The sequence below is a fragment of the Asterias amurensis genome, chromosome 1 (assembly GCF_032118995.1).
Source record: "Asterias amurensis chromosome 1, ASM3211899v1".
NCBI lineage: Eukaryota > Metazoa > Echinodermata > Asteroidea > Forcipulatida > Asteriidae > Asterias > Asterias amurensis.
The window spans coordinates 36,896,951-36,917,790 of record NC_092648.1 but is presented as its reverse complement, the minus strand read 5'-3'; the positions used below and the strand labels follow the sequence as shown (position 1 = coordinate 36,917,790).

At 39.2% G+C, this 20,840-nt stretch overlaps 2 protein-coding genes across 3 annotated transcripts; both read right to left on the bottom strand.

The window, feature by feature from the left end:
- Nucleotides 1–15: 15 nt before the first annotated feature.
- Nucleotides 16–17,915, bottom strand: LOC139938738 (GDP-D-glucose phosphorylase 1-like). Of its 2 annotated transcripts, XM_071934359.1 has the most exons (12): nucleotides 17,814–17,915; nucleotides 16,372–16,504; nucleotides 13,719–13,851; nucleotides 12,092–12,208; nucleotides 11,667–11,774; nucleotides 9,996–10,151; nucleotides 8,783–8,841; nucleotides 7,410–7,512; nucleotides 5,964–6,064; nucleotides 4,446–4,591; nucleotides 1,716–1,799; nucleotides 16–635 (listed from the first exon to the last, which is right to left on the bottom strand). In XM_071934359.1, the coding sequence occupies exons 2-12, from the start codon at nucleotides 16,398–16,400 to the stop codon at nucleotides 517–519; spliced, it is 1,155 nt and encodes a 384-aa protein (XP_071790460.1). In that variant the 5' UTR covers nucleotides 16,401–16,504; nucleotides 17,814–17,915; the 3' UTR covers nucleotides 16–516. The 2 variants fall into 2 exon arrangements, with proteins under 2 accessions (XP_071790460.1, XP_071790467.1); XM_071934366.1 differs by lacking the exons at nucleotides 16,372–16,504; nucleotides 17,814–17,915 and adding an exon at nucleotides 15,915–16,030.
- Nucleotides 17,916–19,220: 1,305 nt separating this feature from the next.
- Nucleotides 19,221–20,176, bottom strand: LOC139945279 (uncharacterized). Its single transcript, XM_071942655.1, has 2 exons — nucleotides 20,011–20,176; nucleotides 19,221–19,687 (listed from the first exon to the last, which is right to left on the bottom strand). The coding sequence occupies exons 1-2, from the start codon at nucleotides 20,174–20,176 to the stop codon at nucleotides 19,221–19,223; spliced, it is 633 nt and encodes a 210-aa protein (XP_071798756.1).
- Between the last annotated feature and the right edge of the window lie 664 nt (nucleotides 20,177–20,840).

The following is a 20,840-nucleotide window of genomic DNA, read 5'->3' as shown; positions in this document are numbered from 1 at the left end:
CTTCAGAGGGAGCCGTTTCTCACAATGTTTTATACTATCAACCTCTCCCCATTACTCATTACCAAATGAGGTTTTATGCTAATAATTATTTTGAGTAATTACCAATAGTGTCCACTGCCTTTAATAGGTTTTCTCACTGAGACGAACATTATTTTTTGTGACTGTTTTACTCACTTCTCAAACACTACAGCACCTCAGCAAATAATATTTTAAGGGAAGCTTTCTACCAACATTATCTTCAAACTGAGTAAGTTTAATGTAAATCTGTGGACATTATGTTGTGTGTTACAAAAGGTACCCAAATCCTTTAAGTATGCTTGCAAAATTGCTTTGATTATAACATTCAATTAAACTGAACAACTTTTTTGCTGTTTCATAATGATCACTATACCACTACTAAATACAAACTCTGTATTGTTAATATAATCTATAAACCAAAATAAATATTAAATACTGATAAAAACGGGTAAAAACAAGTTTTGCAAAAAAGAACCAGTAACAAAAGTTATGAATTTATTACCTAAATACTTCTCTAACTTCATCTTTTAATGCTTCAAATTCCTCCAGTGGAAGCGATCTTTTCCTGATAACTTCCTTGGCCATTTCTTCAGTCATTGCATCAAATATATCTTGAACTTGAATATAAAAATTGAAAGAAAGTATTTCATTATCAAAAAATTCCTTTTTAAAAGAATTGAAGTACAATATACAAAAAACTTTTAGTTGAAAGAAACATAACAGAAGTGGTAAGAAAAAAACTTGTCAATTTTTTTTTTTCAAACGTATTGAAGTACATTTTAACAAACTTGTCTAAGATCACAGATTTATGTAAAACTTACACAATCTAATTTTGATAATAATAACAACCGTGTTTATAGCGCGCCAATTTCCAAAGGATACAAAGTGCCTAGTATTTACTGCAAGGTGAGTGAGACAGGTTGACTTATGAGACCTAATCCTTAGCACCAAGGTGTGGTGGCGCAATATGCTGCCAATCAAACAAGGGCGAACCCCTTCTCTTTTCGATAAGTGCACTGGCCTCTTTTACATGCGTTACACAACACATAGGACCTATATACAGCTTTACATCCAATCCGAAGGACGAAGCAATGGTTAAGTGTCTTGCTTAAGGACACAAGTGTCCCGCCTGGGGATTTGAACTTGCACTCTACTGATCAAAACACCAGAGTTTGAGTTCTATGCTCTTAACCACTGCTACTGATGATTGCAGAAAAACATCACAGAGTAGAAAACAGGTCATACTTTATGAGAAATAAGTAAAACTAATTCCTTGTTTGGAGTTTATCGCTCAGAGAGCGTTTTGTTAACTTTGTTTTGTGTAATAAATTTGTCCTTATTTTCTCGTGACCCAGACGGCTGATCAATATCAAACTTCTACAGGTTTGTTAGTTTATGTATGTGGTGAATTACATAAACTTAAGTGCTTACACCGCCAGCAATAGTGTCGTTGGCAAAAACCAATTCTGTAACGTTCCTTTAGTTTAAATTTTGTATTTGAATGGAAAAGCACAACTTGAGAGTAACTTGGAGACATGATAGAGTGGCATCATTGGCTGTTTTATGTTGTACATAGGAATGTCCAGCAGCAGGGTGTTTTGGTAACCAATGACCACAGTGTACCAGTGATACAAGGCTATGCAAACCCCCAGTATAATTCACCACAACACACTACTACATGGTTGGTCATGACTTACGGAATACTGGAATGTGACCAGCAAGTTCACAAAGAGCTACATTGAAGCCAGCCGGATTCACAGAAGCAGCGTCTTTTCTAACACCTGAAAATAAGACAGAGATTACTGAGTATCAGTGCTATAGATGTGGGCCAAGACCATACAAGTTTAACAGGTCTGAGCCTGTGGTTAGAGATCTTACAGGTCAAAATAAGTTTTGTGATTCACCCATTATCCAATCTTGCATCTTGTTTTTCTTTTCACATTCAAACTAGGGCTGGGCTTCGCTCAGCATCAGACAAAACCCGTCTTGCTGAAAATAAACCGAGCAGCAAATCTCTTCAATCCGCTGCATATAAATCATTTTCCTTAGCAGCTCCAGGACTGTGGAACCATCTTCCCATCACCATACGCACCTCCAATTACTGCCTATTTTCAAGAAAGCTCTTAAAAAACATCTTTTTCCTTAGTTTCTGTTTATTGCTCATTTGTTGTATTATTTGCATTGCTATTGTTTGTCTAAAGCGCTGTGGTCTAAATAAAATGGCGCTATATAAAAACCCATTGTATTGTATTGTATTGTATAGAGTCCTTCTAAAAATTGGGAAACACTTAAAAGTCTTTTACCTCTGTTAAAGGCAGTGGACACTATTGGTAATTACTCAAAATAATTATTAGCATAAATCCTTACTTGGTGGCGAGTAATGGGGAGAGGATGATAGTATAAAACATTGTGAGAAAAGGCTCCCTCTGAAGTGACGTAGTTTTCGAGAAAGAAGTAATTTTCCACGAATTTGATTTTGAGACCTCAGAATTTGAGATCTAAAAGCACACAACTTTGTGTGGCAAGGGTGTTTTTTTCTTTCATTATTATCTCGCCATCTCGACAACCAATTGAGCTCAAATTTTCACAGGTTTATTATTTAATGCATACATGTATGTTGAGATACACCAAGTGAGAAGACTAGTCTTTGACAATTACCGATAGTGTCCAGTGTCTTTAAAGGGACATGTTGTCTTGGATCGAGCGAGTTGGTCTATAAAAAGCGTTTGTAACTGTTTGCTATTTATAAGGTTAGAAAGATGTTGTAAAAGTAGAATATTATGATCCACACACATATGCCTCAATATTGTGTGGTATTCCTTTTACTTATAATAATACATGAAATAACACGGTCGGCCATTTTGTGGAGTCACGTTGACTCCACAAATTGTTGTGCCGTGTTGGTTCATAACGTTTAAAGAAAAAACCATGCAATTTTGAGGCATAATTTGTGTGGATCATTATTTTCTACTTTTAAAACATCTTTCTAACCATTTATACATGCATTTTATAACAAACTGTTTCAAATGCTTTTCATAGACAAACTTGTCCAATTCAAGGCAACATATCTCTTTAATGTACAAGAACATGACTGAAGGGGATTCAAGGCAACATATCTCTTTAATGTACAAGAACACGACTGAAGGGAATTCAAGGCAACATATCTCTTTAATGTACAAGAACATGACTGAAGGGAATTCAAGGCAACATATCCCTTTAATGTACAAGAACATGACTGAAGGGAATTCAAGGCAACATATCTCTTTAATGTACAAGAACATGACTGAAGGGGATTCAAGGCAACATATCTCTTTAATGTACAAGAACATGACTGAAGGGAATTCAAGGCAACATATCCCTTTAATGTACAAGAACATGACTGAAGGGAATTCAAGGCAACATATCTCTTTAATGTACAAGAACATGACTGAAGGGAACTCAAGGCAACATATCTCTTTAATGTACAAGAACATGACTGAAGGGAATTCAAGGCAACATATCTCTTTAATGTACAAGAACACGACTGAAGGGAATTCAAGGCAACATATCTCTTTAATGTACAAGAACATGACTGAAGGGAATTCAAGGCAACATATCTCTTTAATGTACAAGAACATGACTGAAGGGAATTCAAGGCAACATATCTCTTTAATGTACAAGAACATGACTGAAGGGAACTCAAGGCAACATATCTCTTTAATGTACAAGAACATGACTGAAGGGGATTCAAGGCAACATATCTCTTTAATGTACAAGAACATGACTGAAGGGGATTCAAGGCAACATATCTCTTTAATGTACAAGAACATGACTGAAGGGAATTCAAGGCAACATATCTCTTTAATGTACAAGAACATGACTGAAGGGGATTCAAGGCAACATATCTCTTTAATGTACAAGAACATGACTGAAGGGGATTCAAGGCAACATATCTCTTTAATGTACAAGAACATGACTGAAGGGAATTCAAGGCAACATATCCCTTTAATGTACAAGAACATGACTGAAGGGAATTCAAGGCAACATATCTCTTTAATGTACAAGAACATGACTGAAGGGGATTCAAGGCAACATATCTCTTTAATGTACAAGAACATGACTGAAGGGAATTCAAGGCAACATATCTCTTTAATGTACAAGAACATGACTGAAGGGAATTCAATGCAACATATCTCTTTAATGTACAAGAACATGACTGAAGGGGATTCAAGGCAACATATCTCTTTAATGTACAAGAACACGACTGAAGGGAATTCAAGGCAACATATCTCTTTAATGTACAAGAACATGACTGAAGGGGATTCAAGGCAACATATCTCTTTAATGTACAAGAACATGACTGAAGGGGATTCAAGGCAACATATCTCTTTAATGTACAAGAACATGACTGAAGGGGATTCAAGGCAACATATCTCTTTAATTCTTACCAAAAGATGAGTGTCTCGGCCATAATATAATTCTTACAGTCTGCTCTGTGATTGGTCCATCAGGATTCAGCTCATCTCCTCTAGTCATGAATAAATTATGAGCGATTTCCTTGCGCTGGAGAACAGATGCCACTTTGTACACAGCGCTGCCAACAGAAAAAAAAACCACAAAACTGATGACACTCAATTGTTTATTGCGTTTAAACATTCAGAAGCACGTGATGTTATTACTCAGATGGTTGACTGTGTTCAAGCAATTAAGGAATGGTCTCAAATCAACGGTCTTAAGCTCAATAGCAACAAGACTGAATTCCTTCACATATCTTCCCGTTTTCGTTCCACAGATCACATATCATTCATTGATTTAGATGGCACACAGGTTAATTCTGTCAGGAAGTGTCGAAATTTGGGTGCTATATTTGATGATAATTTCAATATGGACAGTTTTGTTTCACAGAAATGCAGATCGGCATTTTTTGCACTTCACAAAATTGGGAAAATTCGCAATCTGATAGATAAACACACTACTGAACGCTTGATTCATGCTTTTGTGGTGTGTCATGTTGATTTTTGCAATAGCCTCCTTTCTGGGATTTCGGCAGAACTGGGAGAACTCTGCAGCTCGTCTTATTTATCGTATCAGGAAACATGAATCTGTGTCTGTTATTCTAAGAGACTTACACTGGCTACCTATTCACTCTCGCATCTCATTCAAAATATTGTTGTTAGCATATGAATGATTTATGATTGTACACACCTTCTAGAAATCTTCGTTCTAATAAGAAAAAGTTGTTTGTTATTCCACCAGTGATGACCAAATCATATGGTGAACGCAGCTTCGTTCACACTGCCTCAACCTTATGGAACAATCTCCCAGAACACATACAAAACATTGACTCCATTGTTAAGTTTAAGATTGCTTTAAAGACGCACTTATTTAACATTTTATTCATCCATTTTGTTTGTCACCCAGTACATCTTGTCTTTGTATTCTGTTGTGTTTTTCTCAAGAGCGCTTAGGGACATGTTTTATTACTATGTGTTATGCGCTATATAAGAATGGTTAATTATTATTATTATTATTAACTTTCTCTCATTAGGTCAATTTAGTGAGCTTTGATTCTTGGGTTTCTTTACAATGACAGATAAAGACAATGTACAGGGTTGGTTACTGTTGCATCAAGCCAAAAAACACTAAGGTAGTTTGGAATCCATAGTGATAGTAACAGCTGAAAAAGTTTATATCAATTATATGATTTGGGGTTGAACAAAGACAACTTCACTCTACCAACTGAGCTATCAATGTATGTTGGTGGTCTCCCTATTTTGTCAACAAATTATATTGTGCAATCGTCATTCATAAAATTGTCTACTTTTTCCTTTGATTTGTGTGCGCAAATTGTGCTCGCAGCAAATCCACGCCTTACGGCTTTTTGTAAACTTGTGATATAATGACTTACATGGTCCATAGATGTGGTTACAACAAAAAGAATTTAAATCTAATACAATAGAAAATACCTTGCAGTTCGTTCCACAGTTGAGCCTTTCAGTTGAAATATAAACCCCCTGACTGGCCAATCAGCAAGCTCGAAGCATTGTCCAATCACATGCCTTGCTGCCTTTAGAGTAAAATAAATAATAACACCAAATTGAAAAGGATTATAAATCTAATTGAGGAAATAATTGAAAACTTGGTTTCTCTTGCAAATGGTTCTCCTTTATAGAACAATAAAAAGAACAATGTGAGAACCTCATATGGGCCGAACCTTAAGAAAACCTCATACATGTATGTGTGACCAGGCACTTTATGTGACTGGCCCCTCTTAAGTTAACTAATTGTTGACTTAGCAGCAGCCCACCTGCTGAGGGTCTTATTTCCCAGGGTACGGTCAGTGTGCTTATGACAACATCATATGTGAAACCCATGAAAACTTTACAAGACCCTCAAATGGAAACCCAATAAAAACCCAAAGGAAACCACATCGGAACCTGATATAGAAACCCCCAAGTAGAGAACCTCATTTGAGAACTCCATGAGAACTCCATGAGAACTCCATGCGAACTCCATGAGAACTCCATGAGAACTCCATGCGAACTCCACGAGAACTCCATGAGAACCTCACTTGATTATGTGCTCATGGCTTCAGACGAAAGAACATGAAGCTATGGATTTGAAAAGGGTCTATGAGAATCAAACAAAAAAACCTTACATGCTGTTTATTTTGAAACTACCTGTGATGGAAGTACCCAACTTTGACCGCATTATTGAGCAGAGTTGGCTTTCGGCAAAACTGGGACAACAACAATTTCAAATTTGCGGCGCACACAAAGATTTGACATGGAGAGGCAAAATTGTACAATATCATGGGAAACGAGTTGTGAACAAAATATGAACTTGTGCAAGTGTCAACTTATACTTGTTTAAGGGAATAAAAGGGTAGCCACGAGTCCTTAAACTGCCGTTTAAAACGAGCACGGTCGTGGCTGTGTGATAAAAACCAAAGCCAAAGGCGAACGCCTTTATCCACTGCCGCGACCCTGCAAGGTTTTAAACGGCAGTTTAAGAATGAGTCACTACTCTTATATTCTGATTCATAAATGCCTTTTTGGTTAAAATGTGTAATAATGTTAGAAACTCTGTAAAACTTATCCGTTTTCAAATGTCCTTGAGCTTTGTATGTATGTTGCATTTTTATGACCAAGACGACAGTTTTCAGATATGCTTCGTGCGCGTAGTCTTGGTACAAGACATTCTCGTTTTCCTTTCACACACAGTCTTGCACCAAGACTAGCGCGTAGTATCCAAAAACAATCGGTTATAAACAGAGCTCCAGCTGGTCATTATCAACCGTTTAAACACCCCCTCATGACGGGCTCTCCACCAATAGGAATAGCAAATCTGAGGTATTTATGAATAAACAATAAAATACCCCCAAAAGTTTTATAAATAAAATTTAAATGTACCGCTGTTTCAATTGGGATTTTGTATTGGCAATCATATCCATGAAAATGTTGGTGATTGACTGAAGCTAATCCACATAGACTGTTGAATCCAACACGAAAACTCCTATACAGAACAAAAAAGTGAAAATATTTATTTAATATTTTTATTTACTTGGTAGCGAAATAATCGTTATCCTAAAAACGTGTTTATGCAATGCCTGGAGTGCGTTTTGGCGTTCGAAACCAATAACTGTTTCGGTTGCTGGCCAGAGGTTAACCGATGGCAAGTTCAACCGAAACAATTATTTGTTACGACAGCCAAAACACACCTCTGTATTTAGCACTTTTGATACTTTGGCACACGAAAATTATACCCCTGCTCACAGGGAATTTTTGTTCATTCCTTCTCAGTTCCCTTTGGAGTATACAGCCTGTGCTGCCAAATACATAACGTACCAAGCTATTAAATCAATCGCAAGAACCATCTCTGCCCTCATATAGCCTTTTACTCTTGGTGAAGAGAAGTGATTATAGTCGTTGGGGTGTTGTGGCAGCGCGGATAAGAGCACCGAACTCAAGCGTTGGTGTTTCTGTGGGTTTGAGTCCCGGTCCTGACACTTGTCTATTTGTTGCTTATATTAACTTTTGTAATTAATTCTGTGTTTTTAAAATGTAATGTTTGTTTGTTTTTCTGTAAGTATCAAATTTGAATCTTTTAGTGCACACATGGAAAGCAATTTTCACTTTTTACTTGTAATCTGTGATGAAATAAATAAATTGAATTGAATTGAATTGTCTCCCTGAACAAAGACACTTACATGCAACTTTAATTGCTTCTCTCCACCCAGGGGTAAATGGGTACATGTAAAGGGTAGAGATGGTTCTTGTGATTAATTTAGCGTAGTGCGCTACATATTTGGCAGCAAAGGTTGTATACTCCCAGGGAGCTGAGGTACCAGTGACCAGGGGTACTAATGTTGGAAGCGCTTTAAATCGCCCTTCGATTGTATAAAAGCACTACACATATAACAATCTATTACTATTAGTACCTTGAGCAAGACACTTGACTAAAATTATAGTCAAGTGTGTTGGTCAAAGACACAAGAGTCATGACTGAGATTAAGGATTGGATCCCACACTCTATGACTTTGACACCAGAGCTCAAGTCTGATGCTATAGATCGTCAGCCAAGGCATCAAATACTGGCATAGTTCCAAGACATTCATGACAGTACAAGACTAGTGCGGTAAAACATTTATACAGTGCCTTATGCAGGGCCTCAAAGCACTTCACAGAAATATAAAATTAGCAACTACACACATACAGAATAGGCAATCATTTGATCACTTATCTCATGTAGAGCAACTATTATAAAGTGAAGTAATGAAACTTACCTTTGAGAACTCAATAACAAAGTATCCAAGGCTAAATGTATGGCATCTTCAGAAAGAGACTGTAAAACAAAAATATCAAAATATCAGAATAACAAATCAAAACTGCTCATTCAAAATGTTAATTTTGCAGACGAAGAACACAATAATAATTATACTATAGTAATAATAAGCAGTTTTGATAAAGTGCTTTCCCTCCCAAAGCACTTCCAACATTATTACCCCTGGTCATTGGGCCATTTAATTCATTCCCTAAACCATCTCAGCTCCTTGGGGAGTATACAGCCTGTACAACAAATATGTGCTACTAACCATCTCTGCACTCACAGGTACCCATTTACCCCTCAGAGAAGCAATTAGGTATAGTGTCTTGTCTCAGCGACAGGAGTGTCACGAACGGGATTCGAACCCACACTCTACTGAAGAGAAACACCAGAGCTTGAGTTTGGTGCTCTTATTCGCTCAGCCACAAAACCCTAAAACATAAGGACTAATTATGTTAAGTTTTCCACAGTCATTCAACTTCACTTGATGCTGAAATCTAAAATGTCTTATGCATCTTGAAATTTAAAAAGAAATCCACTCAAACAGCAATCATCTTTGCAGCAGCTTTTTTCAGAAATATTGTTCCACAAACTCAGGTAAAATGAACGCTGATTTTGCATGTAAAAATAGAACTCCTTATATTATAATTATTTACATACCTCAAAGTGAAATTAAATGATGGTTGTTTCAATGGCAACAATGTATGAGTAACAGCATTGTTTCTTACATTTATTATATTACATTTTGCTGTACTTTTCTCAAATGTAGTCCAATGTCACTTAACGGCAAGGCTCCCCACTATATCTCAGAACTACTCCAAGTATACTCCATCAATAAATCTTTGATCAAATTCCATGCTTCTCCACATTGAACCCAAGTCTCGACACTCCTGGGGTGACAAGTCTTTTTCTTCAGCTGCGCTACGCATCTAGAACTCTCTACCACTTTTGATTTTGTCTTTGTACCACAAAATTCAAATCGCTTCTCAAAACTTATCTTATGTCACAGGTTTTCAAGGACTATTTTTCTTGTGTCTGTTATCTTTCGTTTTGTTTTGTTTTACTGCGAGTTGAGCACCCAGCAGGGTGGGATATGTGCGCATTACAAGTCTTTATTATTTTTAATTATTGTTCAGGTTTTGAAATAACTGAAACTGCAGTTGAAATCTTACTTGTGGTAGGCACTCAAATCGTCTTGGCACAATCAAGACGTGGTATTGTTCCAACGGGCTGACATTGATTATAATAGCATTATGATTGCTCCGCTGGGTATCATTGATCACTGTGCTGTCATTTCCATTCCGCTGTGGCTGTAATTCCAACAGAATCTAAACAGGATGGACAAAAAGTGTCTTAAGTTTTGAAGTAAATTTTTCAAGAAAAGCCTAGCCCATCCAATTCACCCTTACTTAACCCCCAGCCTATTACAATCACCCAATTTCAACCCAGCCTAGTTATCTTATTCAACCCATCTCAACCCATCCTAGCCTGTCACATTCATCTCGCCTCAACCAAGCCTAGCCTAGCACATTCACCCGCCTCAACCCAGCCTAGCACATTCACCCGCCTCAACCCAGCCTAGCACATTCACCCACCTCAACCCAGCCTAGCACATTCACCCACCTCAACCCAGCCTAGCACATTCACCCACCTCAACCCAGCCTAGCACATTCACCCGCCTAAACCAAGCCTAGCCTAGCACATTCATCCACCTAGCACAGTCATCCCGCCTCAACCCATCCTGTCACATTCATCCCGCCTCAACCCCGCCTTTTAGCACATTCATCCCACCTCAACCCATCCTGTCACATTCATCCCACCTCAACCCATCCTGTCACATTCATCCCGCCTCAACCCATCCTGTCACATTCATCCCACCTCAACCCAGCCTGTCACATTCATCCCGCCTCAACCCCGCCTTTTAGCACATTCATCCCACCTCAACCCATCCTGTCACATTCATCCCACCTCAACCCATCCTGTCACATTCATCCCACCTCAACCCAGCCTGTCACATTCATCCCGCCTCAACCCAGCCTGTCACATTCATCCCACCTCAACCCATCCTGTCACATTCATCCCACCTCAACCCAGCCTGTCACATTCATCCCGCCTCAACCCAGCCTGTCACATTCATCCCGCCTCAACCCATCCTGTCACATTCATCCCACCTCAACCCATCCTGTCACATTCATCCCACCTCAACCCCGCCTTTTAGCACATTCATCCCACCTCAACCCATCCTGTCACATTCATCCCACCTCAACCCCGCCTTTTAGCACATTCATCCCGCCTCAACCCATCCTGTCACATTCATCCCACCTCAACCCCGCCTTTTAGCACATTCATCCCACCTCAACCCATCCTGTCACATTCATCCCGCCTCAACCCCGCCTTTTAGCACATTCATCCCACCTCAACCCATCCTGTCACATTCATCCCACCTCAACCCCGCCTTTTAGCACATTCATCCCACCTCAACCCATCCTGTCACATTCATCCCACCTCAACCCAGCCTGTCACATTCATCCCACCTCAACCCATCCTGTCACATTCATCCCACCTCAACCCAGCCTGTCACATTCATCCCGCCTCAACCCAGCCTGTCACATTCATCCCGCCTCAACCCCGCCTTTTAGCACATTCATCCCGCCTCAACCCATCCTGTCACATTCATCCCACCTCAACCCATCCTGTCACATTCATCCCACCTCAACCCATCCTGTCACATTCATCCCACCTCAACCCAGCCTGTCACATTCATCCCGCCTCAACCCAGACTCCAAGGCCGATCCAAGTCACCAACCAACCCTGGACAAGATCAAGATGATACCCATACTGACCTCATTTGTCTTGACCTTTGTGAAGTTAAACAGGTCAGGGTTAAATGGCTGGTTGACGTGTACAATATTCTGAGCAGGCCTCCTTTCCACAGCTCTCTTGATGTTCAACTTTAACATGGAAACAATAATAAACCAAATAAAAAGGAATTTAGGAATCTATTAGAAAGGTTTCGGGTTGTTGGTGAAAAAAATAGCAAATGGTTCGTTTTATGGGAAAAAATGTTTAAAAGAAAGTTGATACCCTACAATTAGGTAACTACTGTCACACTTCAGTGATTTCAACAAGCGACATTATTCTTTCTTTATGTCAGACTAATTGTGATGCCATCAAGCTAAATAAGTTGTTTGTCAAAAACATAGTTTATAAATGCAACAATATATATTGTACTTTATACTACCTTGTTTCATGGTATTAGAGTATTTACCTGCACAACATATTGCATGGGACCAGGTAAGATCTTTGTTTGGAGCTCTTCTAACTGATAACGAAAGTATCCATTCTCCGCTGCTTCATCCCAGGTTGAACGGAGGACTTCATCAAACTTTAAATCAAACATACAACAGACCAATGCACTTTTTTAGCCCATGTCTTCCGATTTTGATAAAAATTGCTGTGCTTGTAGGTCCTTATGAGCAATGAATGCACACCAATTTTTAGCCCAATCCGACATATCATGTGGTCGGGGCAGAAACCACTAAAATCTGACATTTTTAGGGTAAAACACCACCTTTTTGGTAAAAATATGTCATAACCATGTCAATTCTCATCACATATATGCAAATTTTGTATCAAAATGATGAGAATTGCATGCTCAACTCAATTCTTTTGTCAAAAATAAATTTTGTATAGGGCACTATAATATTTAATATGTTATCGTGACCTTTGACCCAGTTTTTGAAATAATGTATCATTCCAAAAATCAACGAAATAAAAATCACTTGATAGAGCATGTCATCCTCTATCAGAAACAACTAAGAAACAACTGGGCTATTCAAAATTTACAACTTTTTGACTATTTTTGTACAAGTCACTGTGATCTTTAATTTGTTATCGTGACCTTTGACCCAATTTTTGAAATAATGCATCATTCCAAAAATCAACGAAATAAAAATCACTTGATACAGCGTCATCCTCTATCAGAATCCACTTAGAAACAACTGGGCTATTCAAAATTTTCAAATTTACTTTTTTACAGTTGGTAGGGTTTCAAGGTAATAGTCATTTGATATACTCTACATAATAAATCCACCAACAAAACTCACTCCTCTTTTTCTAAAGTTACTAAAAGGGTTTTTTCTTGTTGAGGGCTGATGTGGTTTAACCAGAATCAGAATTTGAATTATCAGCAGTGGCGCACCCAGGACTAAACACTTGTTTGGGGGTGGGCCATATTTTCCCCAAAATATTCTTTCAAAGATTGTAAAACAAAAAATCACAACAAATCAAACGAACAAGTTGAATACCTTGGAGGGGCTGGGATCAATCCCTAGAGCCATTGTCCCCCACATCCTGCATTTTTTGGTGTACCACTGACAATTAGTGGTCCCAGTAACTGGCAGTTAGAGATGACACTCAAAATTGAGATGGAGAAGCTGTCTTCCTTTCTTAAGATAGATCACAAACTTATAAATATGCAGTCTTGCTTTAACCCCCTGTGATGGATCTTGAACAAATTAATGCATAAAAACCTTCTGAGAAATCCTCAAGAACAATTTGCTCACTATGCTGCAACTCTGACTTCAGGGCTCAATTTCTTAGAGCTACTTAGCGGCAGGCTTTTTGTGCTAACTGTGCGATTATCATTTTATAGCGCTGCTAACCGTATAGCACACAAAAAGGCATGCTAACCTTCCTCTGAAGTCAGAGTTGCAGCATGGTGATTTTTTATTTTTTACCATCTTGGAAATAATTTTGTTGGGGAAATATAGGCCCCCCCCAACCCAACCCACAGTTAAAATTAAATCCTGGGTGCGCCACTGTTGGTTCTGGTTAGACCACATCAGCCCTCAATCATCCCAAACCATAAAAATATTTGGTAACTGTGGTCATACCTTACTAAGTTGAACTCTGCCATGACCATCTGGAGTAAGGGTCCTCTCAAGTAAGTCTTCTTTGGAGTAAACAAATTGAAGCATTCTCAGTTTCTGCAGGTTTCGTTGAAATAAAACTGAGTGGAACCTACAGCTGTGTAGTATTAACAATAATATAAATTTATTTTAATAGATGTTAAAACTCGCTCATCAAGATAAACCTAAAAAATAGCTGTGTCAATGATGATAGATAAAACATGGAAAGTTAGGTGAAGCACCTAAAGATTAACTAATTACATACAAAACTGCATGAGCTTTTGTAGAAAAAACTACTTCATCAGATGGTTGTCCCCAGATGCAATGAAGGAGACAAGCTAAGAATATGTTATTGTTACATGTAGTACAAGAAAGTAATGGGTGGAGAAGGGAACTTGCAGCCCCTTTCACGAAGCTCTAGGATTAATCCTAACTCGAGTTAGGACGAGTAACCCGTCCTAACTTAAGATGGGTTCAATGTGTCCTACGTATTTTGATACGGAACTGAACCCGTCCTAAGTCCTAAGATCCATCCTAAGTTAGTTAGGAAGAGTTTGGTGAAATCGACGGCAGATCATCTATTCCTGATAGTGGGACAGGAAACCATGGCTCCTATCAAGTCCTTGATAACATTCAGGTTCTTGATGATCTTTTGTTCAGCAGCTTCCCTTTCAAATCTGTCTCTGAATGCTCTCTCCAGGCCTGTATACTTTGTTTTTGAAAGGGCAAGGGCACCGAGGCATTTTGTTCTTGGTAAAGGGCACCCTATGAAATTGCAAATTTCTATCGGAGCATTTCAAGGGCACCAAGGCCTTCGCCTTCGTTGCCTTCATGAAGTATCCGGCCTGCAGAGTCTCTGCTGGACAATGGCTACCAGCCTTGAGGGGATGCATGGAGTGGCCAGATTTTAACTAGCTTAAGGCTTGGGTCAAAAGTTCTCAAAGCGTCCCAACCAGGACTTCCCAACAGTTGAACCTGTGTGTGGGTTCATACCAGCTGTCCGTTTACAATACCCGCCGTTCACACATACAGCTTGCACGCACTGCTGCACTGCCTTGTATTAAACACCCCTTTCACAGAATGGTTTAATCCGACTCGGCCGCGACTCGGTAGTTCGTCAATCCAATAGGCTGGTGCCCGCTTGATGACCAAAAATATCAAGCCTTGAGCATATTGAGAAGTAAAAAACGGGCGATGCGGCAAAAAAACAACAGTGAGTACCGAGCAGAAAATTTCATTTTTTAAAGACGTTTTTTAATTTCACTCTTGAACAAAAAGAAAATGCAAGCATTATGAATGTATATTGAGTGTGTGGGGAAAGTTTTGGTAGTGTAGTACAAAGGAAACTTTAGTTATTGGTGTCTAATGGTCGTAAAACTTTCATCTATCAACGCCAATTTTAAAAACGTATAGCGTTAAGGAGGCCCAAAATATTAGACCACTATAAGGCTCTCAGGGGAGCCTTAAATAGTTTCTAGAAGTAGGTGCAAACCAGCCTCTTCCCACAGCTTGCGCAGGCAATTTTCAAGATGGTTCGCGCAAACTTCAAGGTTTTGGGGGTGAAATTTGCGTGCAGTAAATTTGCGCATGCGGATGAAGTTTGTGCGCTACAATTCGTCAAGCTCGGCATGAACTGCACGGCATAAATTGACCCATTGGCTATATGCCATGTAATGTATGCGTGCTTGCCCAGTTCCTGGGAATCAACATTTTGGACTTAATCAACAAAGAACCTTTTTTCAAGGATTCTTTTTGAAAAAGAATGGATATGAAATACAAAATGCAGGAATGACTTTTGATTGGTGGTTCGACATTTATATACAATTAAATTAAGGTTGGGGCCCAACATGCCCAAGCTTTAAAAACGTATTAAAAAATTGGAAACAATTGGAAATATCACTAAGCCAAGCGTGAGGAGGTACTGGGGCGCTGTACTCCTTTTTTTCAAAATTTGTCATTAATATCGGTCGACCGGTCTAACTAACAGTAACACTATAGCCCCATTTCGTGGCCAAGGCTAGCTGAATCCTTCAGCTGGGAGCCTTGGCCACACACATGACACACAAGTGGGGCTAACTAAAACACTTAATTAAAGTCGTGAGTTCAGCGCCCAACTGCCAGTAATACCGGGTCTATATTCCCATACTCAACGCATTATACCTTTGTTAGCTTAACACCTACCTGGTTAATTAAAAAACATTACACTGAGAGTAACAACTTGAATGGAAATCTAAAAGTGAAAACTTGACGTTGAACGAGGAACAACCCGATAGACCACCTGACAACCTGTCCAAAACAATGTTCACGTGTCGATCACATGATCATAGCGCCACTCAATTTCTTAGAGCTACTTAGCGGCAGGCTTTTTGTGCTAACTGTGCGATTATCATTTTATAGCGCTGCTAACCGTATAGCACACAAAAAGGCATGCTAACCTTCCTCTGAAGTCAGAGTTGCAGCATGGTGATTTTTTATTTTTTACCATCTTGGAAATAATTTTGTTGGGGAAATATAGGCCCCCCCCAACCCAACCCACAGTTAAAATTAAATCCTGGGTGCGCCACTGTTGGTTCTGGTTAGACCACATCAGCCCTCAATCATCCCAAACCATAAAAATATTTGGTAACTGTGGTCATACCTTACTAAGTTGAACTCTGCCATGACCATCTGGAGTAAGGGTCCTCTCAAGTAAGTCTTCTTTGGAGTAAACAAATTGAAGCATTCTCAGTTTCTGCAGGTTTCGTTGAAATAAAACTGAGTGGAACCTACAGCTGTGTAGTATTAACAATAATATAAATTTATTTTAATAGATGTTAAAACTCGCTCATCAAGATAAACCTAAAAAATAGCTGTGTCAATGATGATAGATAAAACATGGAAAGTTAGGTGAAGCACCTAAAGATTAACTAATTACATACAAAACTGCATGAGCTTTTGTAGAAAAAACTACTTCATCAGATGGTTGTCCCCAGATGCAATGAAGGAGACAAGCTAAGAATATGTTATTGTTACATGTAGTACAAGAAAGTAATGGGTGGAGAAGGGAACTTGCAGCCCCTTTCACGAAGCTCTAGGATTAATCCTAACTCGAGTTAGGACGAGTAACCCGTCCTAACTTAAGATGGGTTCAATGTGTCCTACGTATTTTGATACGGAACTGAACCCGTCCTAAGTCCTAAGATCCATCCTAAGTTAGTTAGGAAGAGTTTGGTGAAATCGACGGCAGATCATCTATTCCTGATAGTGGGACAGGAAACCATGGCTCCTATCAAGTCCTTGATAACATTCAGGTTCTTGATGATCTTTTGTTCAGCAGCTTCCCTTTCAAATCTGTCTCTGAATGCTCTCTCCAGGCCTGTATACTTTGTTTTTGAAAGGGCAAGGGCACCGAGGCATTTTGTTCTTGGTAAAGGGCACCCTATGAAATTGCAAATTTCTATCGGAGCATTTCAAGGGCACCAAGGCCTTCGCCTTCGTTGCCTTCATGAAGTATCCGGCCTGCAGAGTCTCTGCTGGACAATGGCTACCAGCCTTGAGGGGATGCATGGAGTGGCCAGATTTTAACTAGCTTAAGGCTTGGGTCAAAAGTTCTCAAAGCGTCCCAACCAGGACTTCCCAACAGTTGAACCTGTGTGTGGGTTCATACCAGCTGTCCGTTTACAATACCCGCCGTTCACACATACAGCTTGCACGCACTGCTGCACTGCCTTGTATTAAACACCCCTTTCACAGAATGGTTTAATCCGACTCGGCCGCTTTAAAAACGTATTAAAAAATTGGAAACAATTGGAAATATCACTAAGCCAAGCGTGAGGAGGTACTGGGGCGCTGTACTCCTTTTTTTCAAAATTTGTCATTAATATCGGTCGACCGGTCTAACTAACAGTAACACTATAGCCCCATTTCGTGGCCAAGGCTAGCTGAATCCTTCAGCTGGGAGCCTTGGCCACACACATGACACACAAGTGGGGCTAACTAAAACACTTAATTAAAGTCGTGAGTTCAGCGCCCAACTGCCAGTAATACCGGGTCTATATTCCCATACTCAACGCATTATACCTTTGTTAGCTTAACACCTACCTGGTTAATTAAAAAACATTACACTGAGAGTAACAACTTGAATGGAAATCTAAAAGTGAAAACTTGACGTTGAACGAGGAACAACCCGATAGACCACCTGACAACCTGTCCAAAACAATGTTCACGTGTCGATCACATGATCATAGCGCCACCAAGCGGCCGCAAGCTGAGAGTAAATATCATCATGCGGAAGATAATCCTTCAAAAACACCAAAGAAAAACATCTAAGCGGGGAGATTATTGACCATGGAGGTCTTCGGATTCAATTTGTCAGCCTTTTCGGTTACTTTGACACTTGTTATCAGCGTGTCAGTGACGTTTATGTGGTATGGAAACAACGCTCGCTCGTCATCAGACAAACGGTGGTCGCAAACCGTTGCGCCGCGCAGGCGGCAGTGGGCTCCGGCAGGGGGGGAACTTTGTTTTAAAACTTGTTACTTTCAAACCATGGAGAAACCATGCATGGGACATGGTCAAATTGGGCCAAAATAGTAAAATAGTGATGTTTCAAAAATCGGATGACTTACATATCACGCCACCACTTTTTCACTAATTTTTACAAAAAGGGATATCTCATGACATTGAAGCCATTGGACACTTTCGGTAAACAGTATTGTCCAAAGCCCAAGCTTCGTGTATCACAACTTATTATATAAAATAACGGATAACAAACCTGTGAAAATTTAGGCTCAATCGGTCATCGGAGTCGGGAGAAAATAACGGGAAAACCCACCCTTGTTTCGGCACGCTTCGCCGTGTCATGACATGGATTGTGTTTAAAATAAAACCGGAATTCTCGATATCGAGAATTTTAATATACTGTTTTAATGTTTTCTCAAAAAGTACAGCATTTCATGGAACAATATTTCAAGAGAAGTCTTTCACCATTTCCTTCTGTAAACCCTGTAAGTTATTTGTAAATCTGTGAAATTTTAATTTTTTTTTCTGTACCGAAAGTGTCCAATATGGCTTTAATAAGGTAAAACTAGGTACCATTTAATTCATATCGAATGAAAAAGTGGTGTTGTGATCAGAAACTTTCCCCAAAATCAATACTCCCGTTTTTGTTATGTTCTTAATTGGCTAGAGGTATGTTTTATATAGTATTAGTTGCGATAACATGACCTTCCTCGCGGCCGTCGGGAGTGAGGTAGTTGCGATAACGTAACCCTCCTCCTCGCGGGCATCAGGAGGGGGTTACGTTATCGCAACTAGGCCCTAATAATAATAATAATACAGCATTTATAAAGCGCACTAAATCTGTGGAACATTCAAAGGCGCTGGTCAAAGAACAAGAAGAAAACTTCACTCAATATCTGCAAAGGCTAATCTGAAGAGATGGGTTTTGAGAGAATGTTGGAATCGAGAGATGTCATGTGTGTCCTTTAGATGTTGAGGCAGAGAGTTTCAGAGGCGTGGTGAAATGTTACTGAATGCCCTGTCCCCATAGCTGGATAAACGGGTCAGAGGAACATAGAGCATGCTGCCAGATGACCTCAGACCCGGCCTGGCACTACGGGGCCGAATCATGTTCTGTATGTAGGTAGGGGATAGTCCATGGAGAGCCTTGAATGTCAGAAGGATGATCTTGTATTGGATTCTGGAATGAATGGGTAACCATTGGAGATTGTGTAAAATAGGAGAAATGTGTGAAGATATTTTGGTACCAGTCAGTAATCTTGCTGCGGCATTTTGGACAGATTGTAGGCGATGAAGTGTGTTTTTAGGAAGCCCGGCCAGGAGACTATTGCAGAAGTCAAGCCTACTAGTGATGAAAGCATGAATAAGCTGTTCTGCTGCGCTAGTAGTGAGTAAGTGTCGAATTGCAGCTATACGCCTAAGGAACATGTAAGAGGTCCGACAGGTATTAGGCCCTAGTTGTATAACATAATTCAATGATAAAATTTCTTAAATCAAGCAGGGGTCAAACCTTTCTTTTTAAAAAAAGGAAAATATTGCGGCGTAAACCATTGCACTTTTATTATTTAATTTTTTTTTAATTTGCCAAACTGTGATGAGCATGATCAGCAGTTCTCCTTGAACTACGAGGTTAGCTCCGCTATACTGATAGAAGAACGAACCTCAAAGACTAGGAGTAGATGAGAAGTACATTATTAGAAGTAGTTTTGATAACGTAACCCTCCTCCTGGCGGCCGTTGGGAGGAGGGTTACGTTATCGCAACATATTAGAATTTACTTGATGTTAACATATTAGAAGATACTCCTAGAACAACGATGCTCATTCCGCTTTCGTCTTCACGAACGTTGAGATAGTGGATGATCCAACGGATCGATGATAGACAGGAGAAGAAATCAAGAGCAACAGGCCACTCTGAACTCCTTGGGCTTCTTAGTACCGTCATTCAAGTTTGCAAAGTATAAATTGATCTCTATCTAATGTTAAGCTACATTCTCCTACTGCAGGTATGATTGGTGGTGTCATCAGTATTTCCAACGACTAGGAGTTCCTGTGGCTAGTAATTATATTCTACCTTGGAAATGCTCATCTTTGGAGTAAAGTAAGAAATATTTTCAAACATTTGTTTCTAAGACAAGTTGTTTGGTTATTATTGTAAATAACACTGATTGATTTCAATCTGAAAGCCGACTCATTTCAAAGTTTGTAGCAGGAGTATCAATCATCCAGAGAAACATTTAAAATACAATCAAAGATGTAAAGAAAAAAAAACATTTTAAAACCTCTTTTTTAAACCATAATTGCAGCAATCAAGATAAGCCTGACACAAAATAAATAGTAACAGAGCAATTAGTTTTTCAACATGTTCTGCATAATTTAAATAATACACCCTAGATTTGTAAACATTACATGTACAATGTATAGTTAAAGTTTACATCAGTTGTAAGTTGCTCAATATGTTTTTTTTTTCTTTCTTTTTCTGTGTTATCAAGGACTGAATATTGCATTTACAGATTGTGTGAAGAAGTATTGAAAAGTTGTAGGGTAAGGCACAAGCTTTAATGTCTGTTTTTCCCCTCAAATTTGTTTATAAACATGATAAATGCAAG

Bases quoted from the DNA above. Each gene is read 5' to 3' on its own strand.
- LOC139938738 (XM_071934359.1), bottom strand. From the start codon at position 16,400: ATGGTCATGGCAGAGTTCAACTTAGTAAG. The intron at 11,775-12,091 runs GTAAATACTCTA...TCCATGTTAAAG, and splicing joins CCATGCAATATGTTGTGCAG to TTGAACATCAAGAGAGCTGT. The intron at 8,842-9,995 runs GTAAGATTTCAA...TTTGTTTTACAG, and splicing joins GATTTGAGTGCCTACCACAA to TCTCTTTCTGAAGATGCCAT.
- LOC139945279 (XM_071942655.1), bottom strand. From the start codon at position 20,176: ATGACGGTACTAAGAAGCCCAAGGAGTTCAGAGTGGCCTGTTGCTCTT. The intron at 19,688-20,010 runs GTAAATTCTAAT...TTATACAACTAG, and splicing joins TTCTAATATGTTAACATCAA to GGCCTAATACCTGTCGGACC.